General features: G+C 45.6%; 1 protein-coding gene across 1 annotated transcript in view; it reads left to right on the forward strand.

The window, feature by feature from the left end:
- PRDX3 (peroxiredoxin 3) overlaps positions 1–9,005 on the forward strand; it is a 9,371-nt gene extending 366 nt beyond the window's left edge. The window contains exons 2-7 of the mRNA XM_010859263.1: positions 1,426–1,561; positions 3,199–3,340; positions 4,348–4,483; positions 5,301–5,404; positions 7,670–7,835; positions 8,149–9,005. Of these exons, the coding sequence (XP_010857565.1) occupies positions 1,426–1,561; positions 3,199–3,340; positions 4,348–4,483; positions 5,301–5,404; positions 7,670–7,835; positions 8,149–8,202 (738 nt within the window). The 3' untranslated portion in view covers positions 8,203–9,005. The remainder of the gene's footprint in view (positions 1–1,425; positions 1,562–3,198; positions 3,341–4,347; positions 4,484–5,300; positions 5,405–7,669; positions 7,836–8,148) is intronic.
- Positions 9,006–11,002: the final 1,997 nt, after the last annotated feature.

Below are 11,002 nucleotides of genomic sequence, written 5' to 3' on the forward strand. Positions count from 1 at the left end.
TCTGCCTAAGCACCTGGCTCTGGATGCAGGCGACCTGTCCCCTGGTCCCGGTTCTATAACTGACTCTATGACCTTGGGCCATTGCCTTCTTTTCCAAACCCCAGATAACTTCCTTACCTTAGCATATAGACTGCCTACCTCAAGGGTTTCCGTGAGCATCCCCTTAAATGCTGGATGGACACCAAAATGCTAAAGTAATCAAAGTCCTTGAGTGCCAAAGGCTTTTGGCTGCCCGCCCTCCCCTTTCTCGTGGTGGGGTTCCACCCAGGCTCTTTCTTCCTGAGTCATGCAGAACCCTGAAATTGAGCAAACGTTTCCCTTGACCCCTGTCCAGACGCCCAGAGGCTGAACTTTGCTGTTTGCATCTCTGTGGGCCAGAATGGCCTTGTCTTTTCCAAGGGAAAACCTTGACGTGGTAGAACATGCCCAGCATATCTGCTGGTAAAGAGCTTAATATACAGAGCCTGGCCAGTCTCCTGGTCTGAGTGATTGGGGTTCCTTTTAAAAGCATGGAATTTTCATATTCTTGTAATTTCCCTCTACCTTTCAGTCTTGTTTCCCATTAATTAATATATATGTGTCGGGTTGGCCAAAAAGTTCGTTCAGGTTAAACCCAAATGAACTTTCTGGCCAACCTGGTAATTATCTTTATATATGTGTATACATATACAGTCAACCACTGGATCTCCAGAGAATTCCCTATTTTTTTTTAAATAAAAATTACATTTTTGAAGTGTGCATCATGATATAAGTAATGAAATAATTACTATAGTCAAACTAACATCTCTTCACATGGTTAGCCTTTATGTGTGTGATGAGTGCATCTGTCTACTCTCTTAGAATAATAATACTCTATTTCCAATTTCAATACAGTATTATTAAGTATAGTCAACCTGCTTGTATATTACATCTCTAGACTTATTCATCCTCTGTAACTGCAACATTGTACCCTTTGACCAACATCTCCCTGTCTTCCCAGTCTCCTTTACAGTCTTAAAGGATAAGGAAGCAGAAGGGAGTTTAAAGAACATGCCACTCCAGTACTCTTGCCTGGAAAATGCCATGGATGGAGGAGTCTGGTAGGCTGTGGCCTGTGGGGTTACTAAGAGTCGGAAACGACTGAGCGACTTCACTTTCACTTTTCACTTTCATGCATTGGAGAAGGAAATGGCAACCCATTCCAGTGTTCTTGCCTGGAGAATCCCAGGGGCGGGGAAGCCTGGTGGGCTGCCGTCTATGGGGTCGCACAGAGTTGGACATGACTCAAGTGACTTAGCAGCAGATTCAATCCATGCTTTTGCAGTTTGAAGTGTTTGTTCATAGGAACAAGGCCAGCGGAGGCCACTACTGGCCTGATGCCCTTTCAGCGGGGTTTCAGCCGCCATTCTGGGAATACTTTCTGATATAAAGTGTTTCTCTTTTTAGCTCATCCGACATGTGAGTGCCATTCCTTGGGGCATTTCTGCCTCTGCAGCCCTTAGGCCTGCTGCTTCTCGAAGAATGTGCTTGACAAATGCATTGTGGTCTGGTTCCGATCAAGCAAAATTCGCCTTTAGCACCAGTAAGTGTTGTTATGTTTTGGTTTGAACCAGATAATGGAAACATTTATCATCTCTGAACAGGAGCTCTGAACTATGGCCATATATTAGACTCACGTGGGGAGTTTTTACTATCGTACCACTTTCTTAGTCCCACCAGACAAATTAAGTCAATCTGTTGGGTGGGACCAGAACATCGTATTTTTTGTGCAGCCAAGGATTGCGACTCACCGAGGCAGACTGCCCTACTGTCACATTTCCTTGTTGACTCCAGAGGTTTTAATCCCTTGGGTCGAGGAACATGAAAGAGGGGTGGGGACAGCCAGAGGTCTCTGGGCCTGCTGTGTGTGAAGGGTATGAGCTGACTGGGGACGAACAGCGCAGCCACTCCAAAGGCTTTTGGATTCAGACCTGCGTGGCCACGTTAGGCCAGTCTGTTGGACTCCTCCGTGATCTAAATGACACACAGCTGTTTCCTGAGATTTATACTCCATTCTAAAATATGAGATTTGCTCGGCACAGCCTCAGATAATGAGTGGCATTTGAAAAGGCCTCCTTTAGGTTTGTCCCACCTGTTAAAAAGGCTTTAACTTGTGATGGTTGCGGGGGTGGGGGTGGGGGATGTACTTTAGCAAAACCTTTGTTTGTTGGTGAAGTGTTCTAAAACACTTACAGTTTTCTCGGAGCTTTAAGGAATTTCTAGTACCAACTTGATGACACGAGTTTAACTTTCCTTGTCACCTGTCCCAAACCCCAGCTCCCAGTAGTTCCTTCTGTTTCTGAAGCCAGGCATCTTGACACCTGGCCTCCTGTGTCCCGCCTTCCCAGCCTGAAGCCTGGCCTCTGCAGTCCTGACACAGATCTTGCATCCTTTCCTTCCTTTCTGTCCCCTCTGCCATACCTTGCCTGCCTCACTTAGATAGCTGCAGTCACCTCCTGACATCAGGCTCTCCCTGCTCCTCTCACTCTCCCCTGCCCGACTAATCTTCCTAAGAACAGCCAACGCATCACCCATCTCCTGCACAGAAGCCTCCAGTGATTCCTTTATCTCTCTTTTAAGAACAGACTCATCCGTCTGATATATAAGGGCCCTCGCATCGTGGCCTTCCTCCATCCTCGCTCTGTCCCCCATGCGTCTTCCTTCCATGCACACCTAATCTCTTCATCAAGCAAACTCTGCTACAGGCCATTCCCCACACCTGCCCTGCTCCTTCCTTGTGCCATCTGCCCTGGTCTTGGCAAAAATCCAGACCATGCTTAGAACCCACCTCCAGGCTGATTGGTCCTTAATTCTATGTTCATCCATCCCTACTCTCTCCTGTCTTCTTTTGTCTATTTATTTGCCTTTTGGCTGCACCTTACGGCATGTGGGATCTTAGTTTCCCGATGAGGGAGCACACTGGCGTCCCCTGAAGCAGGAACTGAGTCTTAGCCACTGGACTGCCAGGGAATTCCCTCCTGTCTCTTTAGTTTCCATAGCACTTTGAATTAGTGTACAGTCTAGACCTATGGAAAGAGAAACAGTTTTGTAAGATGTTCAATTGAACTGAACCTTTTAATTATACTACTGATTAATTACTGGAAGAGGTTTGAGTAAAATCAGATAAGTGGTTGGTTTAACGAATGAACTGTATATGCATGTTTTTGGGGTATTTTTCAGGTTCCTCATACCATGCCCCCGCCGTCACCCAGCATGCACCCTATTTTAAGGGTACAGCTGTTGTCAGTGGAGAGTTCAAAGAAATTAGCCTTGATGACTTTAAGGGGAAATATTTGGTGCTCTTCTTCTATCCTTTGGATTTGTAAGTGTATTTTCTGTGATGCTATAACATCATTCTGCGAGCATGCAAAGATCGCTGCTTTCCCACTGACACTGCCTATCTTTACTCCTGTCAAGGGGAGGGTTATTGCTGACTCTGATGGTCTTGTTGATACAGCTTGCATCTGTAGTTAATTCACAAGTGATAAGTATAGCAGGTAGAGTGGCATTCCTTTTAATGGTTTTTAATATGGCTCTTTGTTTTGTTTTTTTTTTTTAAAGATGTATGTATGTATTTATTGGCTGTAGTGGGACTTAGTTGCTGCATGTGGGCTTTCTCTAGTTGTGGTGAGCGGGGACTCCTCTCTTGTGCTTGAGCTTCTCACTGGAGTGGCTTCTCTTGCGGTGGAGCAGGAGCTCTAGGGCGCACGGGCTTCGGTAGTTGCAGAGCGTGGGCTGAGCAGTTGCGGCTCCTGGGTTCTAGAGCGCAGGCTGAGGTATACGGGCTTAGCTGCTCTGTGGCATGTGGACTCTTCTGGGATCAGGGATCGAACCTGGGTCCCTGTGCTGCAAGGAGATTCTTACCCACTGGACCACCAGAGAAGCCCTGTGGCTCTTGTTTTATGGCTCTGCAGCCCGGGAGCTGCATTACTGAACCCACGTGCCCTTGAGCCCGCGTTCCACTCTGGAGTAGTGGCTCCTGTAAGCCTGTCAGGGAGGAAGTTTCCACTGGTCTGGGGGAAATGAGAAAAGTAAGGATAATAAAATGAATTTTCTCATGAAGCTACCTATTTAAATAAAATTTTGTCTTTATTTTTGGAGTATGTCTCTGCCACCCATATTTTTTGATATGATTCTTAAAATAGAAAGTTGGTTAATTTTTTTTTTTAACTGGAGTATCATTGTGACCAGGAGTCCAGTGAGGATAATTAACCCTTTTGCCTTTTTCTCCTTTAAGAAAATAGAACTATTCTTTAGACAACTGTTGTTCAGATTTTAAACGTCTTTAAAAAAAAATTCTCTGATGAGAATTCTGCCCTTTTTTCCTAGCACCTTTGTGTGTCCTACAGAAATCATTGCTTTCAGTGACAAAGCCAGTGAATTTCACGATGTGAACTGCGAAGTTGTGGCAGTGTCGGTGGACTCCCACTTCAGCCACCTGGCCTGGATAAACACACCGAGGAAGGTATACACACGTCCACCCGCCTTTGCACTTGTGATCGTAAAGACTGCCGGATCCCATGAAAGACCAAGCCAGAAGTCGTTAAAGCATGACTAGTCTGAAATGGGCTGTCAGTCCTAACCTACTGGCAGATTCTGTTAAGCTCTATCCATGTCTCCTGTAACATTGCATGTATTTACTCCTCACTACTGTGTTTTCCAAACAGTAATGGAGAACAAACTCAGCAGGGCAGGGGAAACGGCTGGAGTCCCATTGTCTCCCCTCTCATCCCTGTACCCTGTAGGCAGGTGGGACAATGGTTAAGTTCTCTGATTTTACTCTTCTGCGTGATCAGTATTCTTGCCTCAAAACTTGCTTGGGAGAATCAATTTCTAGCTATGATGTTGGACTATTAAATATCAAATTAGTCAAAGTATTCTTTTTTTTTATTATTCCATCTTTATGCTTCAGAAATGAATCTTCAACCAAAAGGATACTTTAAGAATTAGAAAAAGAAAAGTCTGTAGTATTCTCTGGGTTTAAATCCTGCCTCTGCCCCTTTCTAGCTGGGACCTGGAGCAAGTTACTTAACCTGTGTGTGCCTCAGGTTGAGGTTTTCATCATCTGTAAAATGGCGATGATGATCGTAGCTACTCCAGGGTGCTGGAGGAGGAAGTGAGGCAGTAGAAAGAGCATCTTCTACTCTCAGAAGTAGCACTCGGCCCGCTGTGGGTGCTCAGTGACTGCTGTCTGGCTGGTGTTGGTCAGTCGTCCTGTTACCTGGCTGAGGAGGCTGTGGGAGCCACAGTGTAACCACCAGCCTTATTTGTATTTTTATCAGAATGGTGGTTTGGGCCATATGAACATCGCACTCTTGTCAGATTTGACCAAACAGATTTCCCGAGACTACGGTGTGCTGTTAGAAGGTCCTGGCCTCGCACTACGGTAAGATCCGTTTCGTATGAACTTAAAATTGTTTTTTGTGTTTAGCATTATTGTACTTCATAGGGAATTTACAGAAACCTGGGTAGGGAATTTTTAGAACCCCAGACCCTTAATTTGTCTTTCATTGTAATAAGCATCAGTGGGTGCCTCCTGCGAGGGTTGGCAGTCTTTCAGAAATGACTGTGATATGTGTGCCCCCTGTGTCTCCCTGGGCCTGTTTCTGAAGAAGGATATCATACCCTTTAAAAAATATATATTTATTTATTTTATTTGGCTGCACCAGGTCTTAATGGCAGCACCTGGGATCTAGTTCCTTGACCAGGGATCAAACCAGGGCCCTCTGCATTGGGGAACGCAGCGTCTTGGCCCCTGGACCGCCAGGGAAGTCTCCAGTACCACATCTTAATGGTCACACTGCTTCACTCTTCCTGACCACGTGGGAGCCACTCCTTGCAGTGAAGTCATCAGACTGCTTAGAGATAGGGGGGCGGTGGGCAGAGGGGGCTGGCGGGCAGAGGGGGCCGGCAAGGGCAGGAGTCAGTTTCCTGGTATGGTTAGTATCTTGTACAAGCGCTGGAACCAGACCAGAGTTTGAATTTAAGCTCAGCTGCTCAATAGCTGTATGACTTTGAGCAAGATATTTAACCTCTTTGAGTCCCTTTCTCCCCATAATTAAAATGAGAATGTACCTCCCGGGTTGGTTGTAAGGATTGAGTAGGGTGAGGCAGCTACAGAGTTTGCCGCACAGGTCCTCGTAGCTGTTGTGAGCCCCGTCCCAGACCCTCAGCCTTCCTGGGACGGACGAGAACTTAGGCGTCATGATGGCTGCTAATGAAGGAGGGACAGGGCAGAACTTGACCTCCAGGACACAAGCGAGGATCCCACTTTGATGGGCCTCACAGTTTTGTTGGGGCTGGCTTGAACCTGCCCACCCTTGTACCTGATCTCCCGCCTGCTGGGGGTACACTGGAATTTTGGCTCCGGAAGCCACCTGGGAACTTAGGCCTTTTGACTCCAAGGAGATTACTGCCTTCCTTTAATAAATGGAAGCCTAGCTCTGACAGCGTTGGCAAGGGAAGGAGAAGAGTCCTGGTGTTTTCCTCCCAGAATCTCCTGTAGAGTCTCACTAACTTTGTAGTTACCTCCCTACTGGTTTCACTCTTAGGACTGACAAAGGGAGAGGAGTTGAGTCTGGCTTGTAAGATAAGCCTTTCTTTCTGGAGACTGTGCTGTGGGCCCATCTCCAACCCAGCTCTCCATTTCCGCATCTATGGGGTGGACTCCAGCTTGGCTGCACCCAGCAGGAACATGCGCCAGGACTCTTTAGCCTCAGAGCCTAGACCCCCTAAGGCCAGGCCCAGGGAGGGAGAACCACCTTTTTATCTTCTGACTTTTTTCTAACTTGCCTTTTTCCTGAGTGATCAACGTTTGGGATGCCACACCCTTTTAAAGATGGACTGTTAGAAACCTCTTGAGTTTTATGATCTCTGCATAAGTCAGAGTATCACCCTCACTTGTATAGAAGATAAGCACAGACCCCAGGGCGGTGGGTTACCTCATACATTGCTGCTGAGTAACAGTGATGGGCTTGGACAATCTGTGGATCAAAATAAGAACTGTAAGTGATTGAAACACATCAAATATATTTAAATCCAAGATTCGAAGAATTCCAGGAAACCAGTTCATTATTTTGGAAACTTAATGGAAGAGTACTAGGCACTATACAAACTGTACCTCAGGGTAGCCAAAAATAAACAAAAGTGATGGGGTTGTTTTCCTTTAGATTTCTGCTTTGCCTAGACTTAAGACCAGTACATTTTCCCATGGGATTTTCTCCCTGCTACTCAATTCACTCATAAGTATTTACAGAATACAGATAAAATACGTCTCTGTCCCTTCTCAATTGCTTATGGTTTCTTGCCAAGATTTGATACAGCTGCCCAAAGAATGCTTATTGCATCACTAACGAGAAGTCTTTGCTCTGTGTAGTTCAGTGACCTTCAGATACTGTGAGACATCCAGGTCAAATCTGTGAATGTGAACACACTGCCTGCTTTCCATGGTGGCCTAGTCCAGTCCTATCTTTGTTAAAGCATCTGTCATCAATAGGAGATGATAAGCTTTCTGTATAAGGAAAACCTGATTTTTAAGCACATGATAGAGTTTAATAAATGCTCTATCAAGGAGAATTAAAGGCAAGGTAGAAGTAGAGTTTTTCTAGCTCTGGTAATGTTGACATTCTGATGAGGATGAATCTTTACGCAGCGGTCTCTTCATAATTGACCCCAACGGAGTCATCAAGCATCTGAGTGTTAATGATCTCCCAGTGGGCCGAAGCGTGGAAGAGACCCTCCGCTTGGTGAAGGCGTTCCAGTTTGTGGAAGCCCATGGAGAAGTCTGCCCAGCCAACTGGACACCCGAGTCTCCTACAGTAGGTTTCTTTCCCAAAAGCAATGGGAGCCCAGCCAAGAGGGTCCCAGGTCCTCACTGCCTCAAGGGCTGCTGGCCTGGAATATCCACGTTGGAGCAGGGGTGGAGGTGGTGTGCAAATGCGTGAAGCTGCTGCAGGTGGGGGTGGGCCCAGGCCCCAGGAATGCTGTTCGTGTCAGTTTCATCCATGTATTTTAAAGGAAACAGACCAATCTTTTAAAAGTTAAAGAACTGTAGGTTAAAAATTGGGGGCCTTCAGCTCCCTTTTGAGATCATGAAGTCACTGACCCAGTGAAATGTTTTTGTATTTTCAGATCAAGCCCCATCCAACTGCTTCCAGAGAATATTTTGAGAAGGTAAATCAGTAGACCGTCCCGTGCACACCTGCAGCTTCCCACACCAGAAAAGAGCCACAGTGGGAACTCACTTGTAGCTTTTCAAAGATTAGTATTTATAGCAGGCATAAAAACCCGAACCCAATGATGCTTATATTCATAAATAGTACTACGCTAAATGTTTTGTTTTTGTAATGTTGGCCAAGGCTTTTAAAATGTTTTCAGTTACTAATGTAATGAGTCCAAGGCAAGGTGTGGATGGATGGCTAGTTTCTACAGAGTGTGTATGTGGTTGACCTGTTTCTTGGATCATGTCTTCAATGGGAAAAGGAAACAGATCTTTTTCCTCAGCCTTACTTGAACCTTTGTGTATACCAGAGTAGTATGACAGGTATTGAAAACTTCTGATCAAGGGTCCTGAAATTTTCCTCTTGAATTTATTTGTATTAAACTGAATTTTCTTTAAAGAACATAGTTTTAAGTTGTTAGTATCAGTGGTCTAATGTAACGCTTGTAATGAATGTATGGTTGAAGGAAATGTGAATCATGTTGTTTTTTTTTAAAAAAACACAGTGGCAAAGTGACTTAACTGATCATGCATGTTCCCCATTCCTGAGATTTATAGTTTATATAGTTATTTTACTTACTTTGTTAGCTGACTTAATGTCTACATACATTTCTAATATTGATTGGGTATAATTAGAAAGGATGTTTATTGAATCCAGGGATTGCAGTATGAATTTGAATCATTCATGCATTTGAATTATTGTAATGATTTTCTTTCTTGAAGTGTTCCATGTAAAAAATATAATCAAAAATAAACATATTTTAAAATACTTGGATTTTTAACACCATTAATTCTTGCTTCAGCTTACTTATATTGTGGGGCTCTCTAGTTTTCCTTCTCTGATTATATCAACAGACATTTACTGAGCATTTAATTCACTGGCTACAAAGATGAATAAGATGCTGGCTACACATCCAAGGAGCTGGACAAAAGAAATATGGAAGCATTTATTCATTTTAATGGTTTCCCTAGTGGCTCAGATGGTAAAGAATCTGCCTATAATGTGGGAGACCTGGGTTCAGTCCCTGGGTTGGAAAGATCCCCTAGAGAAGGGAATGACTACAACTCCAGTATTCTTGCCTGGAGAATTCCATGGACCGAGGAGCCTAGCAGGCTACAGTCAAATCCTGGAGTGCCTACTATATGCTAGGTACTATTTTGGAGGCAGAATGAACAAAAAAGACATACCTCTTCCTTTTTGCACTTACATTGTAGAAGGAATAAACAATAACATTACATAAAATGTCTGGAAGGACAATAAAATGGAACAGGGACTAGAGCAGAGAGGTGCAGGTATTTTAATAGGGTTTCAGGGAATCAATCTCTCCAGGTCTGTTTTCTCATCTGCAAAATGAGGACTGTAATTGTACCTACCTTAGGGTTTTGGTGTCAAATGAGATAAAACGTAGAAGGTGAGGGATAAAAAGGTTCTAGGCAAAGCGAATGACAGGTGCAAAGGCCCTGAGGCAAGAGTGGATGTGGGGTGGGTGAAGAAGGACCATGTGACCGGACCTGTGAAGGAGGAGAATGGTAAAGGGGAGCTCAGAGTGCTTTATGGGCAAGCTAAGGACTTCGGATTCTATTCTGAGATGGGAAATGGCAGAGATGTTTTGAGAAGAGTTACATCATCTTGTTCTTAGAGGATCACTCTGGCTCCTTTGTTAAGACTAGACCCCATAACAGTGCAGAGGAAAGCAGGTCAGCTGGGCTGGATTTGTGACATACTTGGAGTAGAGCCAGCAGGATAATACAGATGTGCTAAATACTTTGGTGCAATAGATGCATTCCAGGGAACTCTGATGAGGGGGACACCTTACCTGGCTATGGGCATCAAGAAAGTCTTCCTGGAGGAGGAGATGAAGTCTTGGAGATACGGGAAAGTGACCTGTGGGAGCTGAGAGGCCACATGGGTCTGAAGAAAACCATGAACTGCTCTCATATTCCAGGAGGGGAAGTCAAAGGGAGGGCCAAGGCCAACTGGCTGCAAGTGGTCCAGACTGAGCACTTGCTATGGACCCAGCACAGCTAGGGCTTTCACATGTCTTATCTCCTTGGACCGAAAACAAAAACACAATAGGTACAATTATTGTCATCATTTTACAGAATGAGAAAGTAGACTTGAAGATACTGACTTGACCATGGTCACACAACCAAGTATTCTATGGCACCAGGTCCCTAACCTAGGACTCCTGAGGAACACCCTCAACATCCAGCCTTCCACAAACACACATAACCCTCACACACCCCAGTGCTGGGGAAGCGGATGGAGGCAGAAGAAAGGCACGTTTTCCTTTACAAGTGGTCTCTACCTGCTCTCGTGCACAACAGAGGTAACTGGATTTGCCCCAGAGCAAGGGGAAAGCCCTTGGGCAGAGACACTGCCTGGGAGGCAGGGCTAGGGAACCCAGAAGGGCCCCGGGGCTTGCTTTAATACTTTAAAGTCGACTTCTGAAAATTCGAAAAAGAGGTACCACCGGGCCGCACAAATTATGTAGTGCGTCCTACCCCCCTATCCTGTGTCCGCTGGACTTCGGCTGCAATCGAAGGGATTTCCGAGGATTAAAAAACCTGTGCAGGAGTGCAGGGTGAGGCTGTGGAAGGTGCCTCGCGCCCTTGATCGGATCTTCGCTGTAGGGAAGACCTGGCCTATGGGGGAGGTGGGCTCCAGGCAACAGCTGGGGTGCAGGAACCCGGGAGCGGGAACAGAGCGCACGCGGTACAGAGGAGCCGAGGGCGCGCGGGCCTGGGAGCCGGGAGCCGGGAGCC

The sequence above is a fragment of the Bison bison genome, unplaced genomic scaffold (genome assembly GCF_000754665.1).
Source record: "Bison bison bison isolate TAMUID 2011002044 unplaced genomic scaffold, Bison_UMD1.0 scf7180017864456, whole genome shotgun sequence".
Lineage (NCBI taxonomy): Eukaryota > Metazoa > Chordata > Mammalia > Artiodactyla > Bovidae > Bison > Bison bison.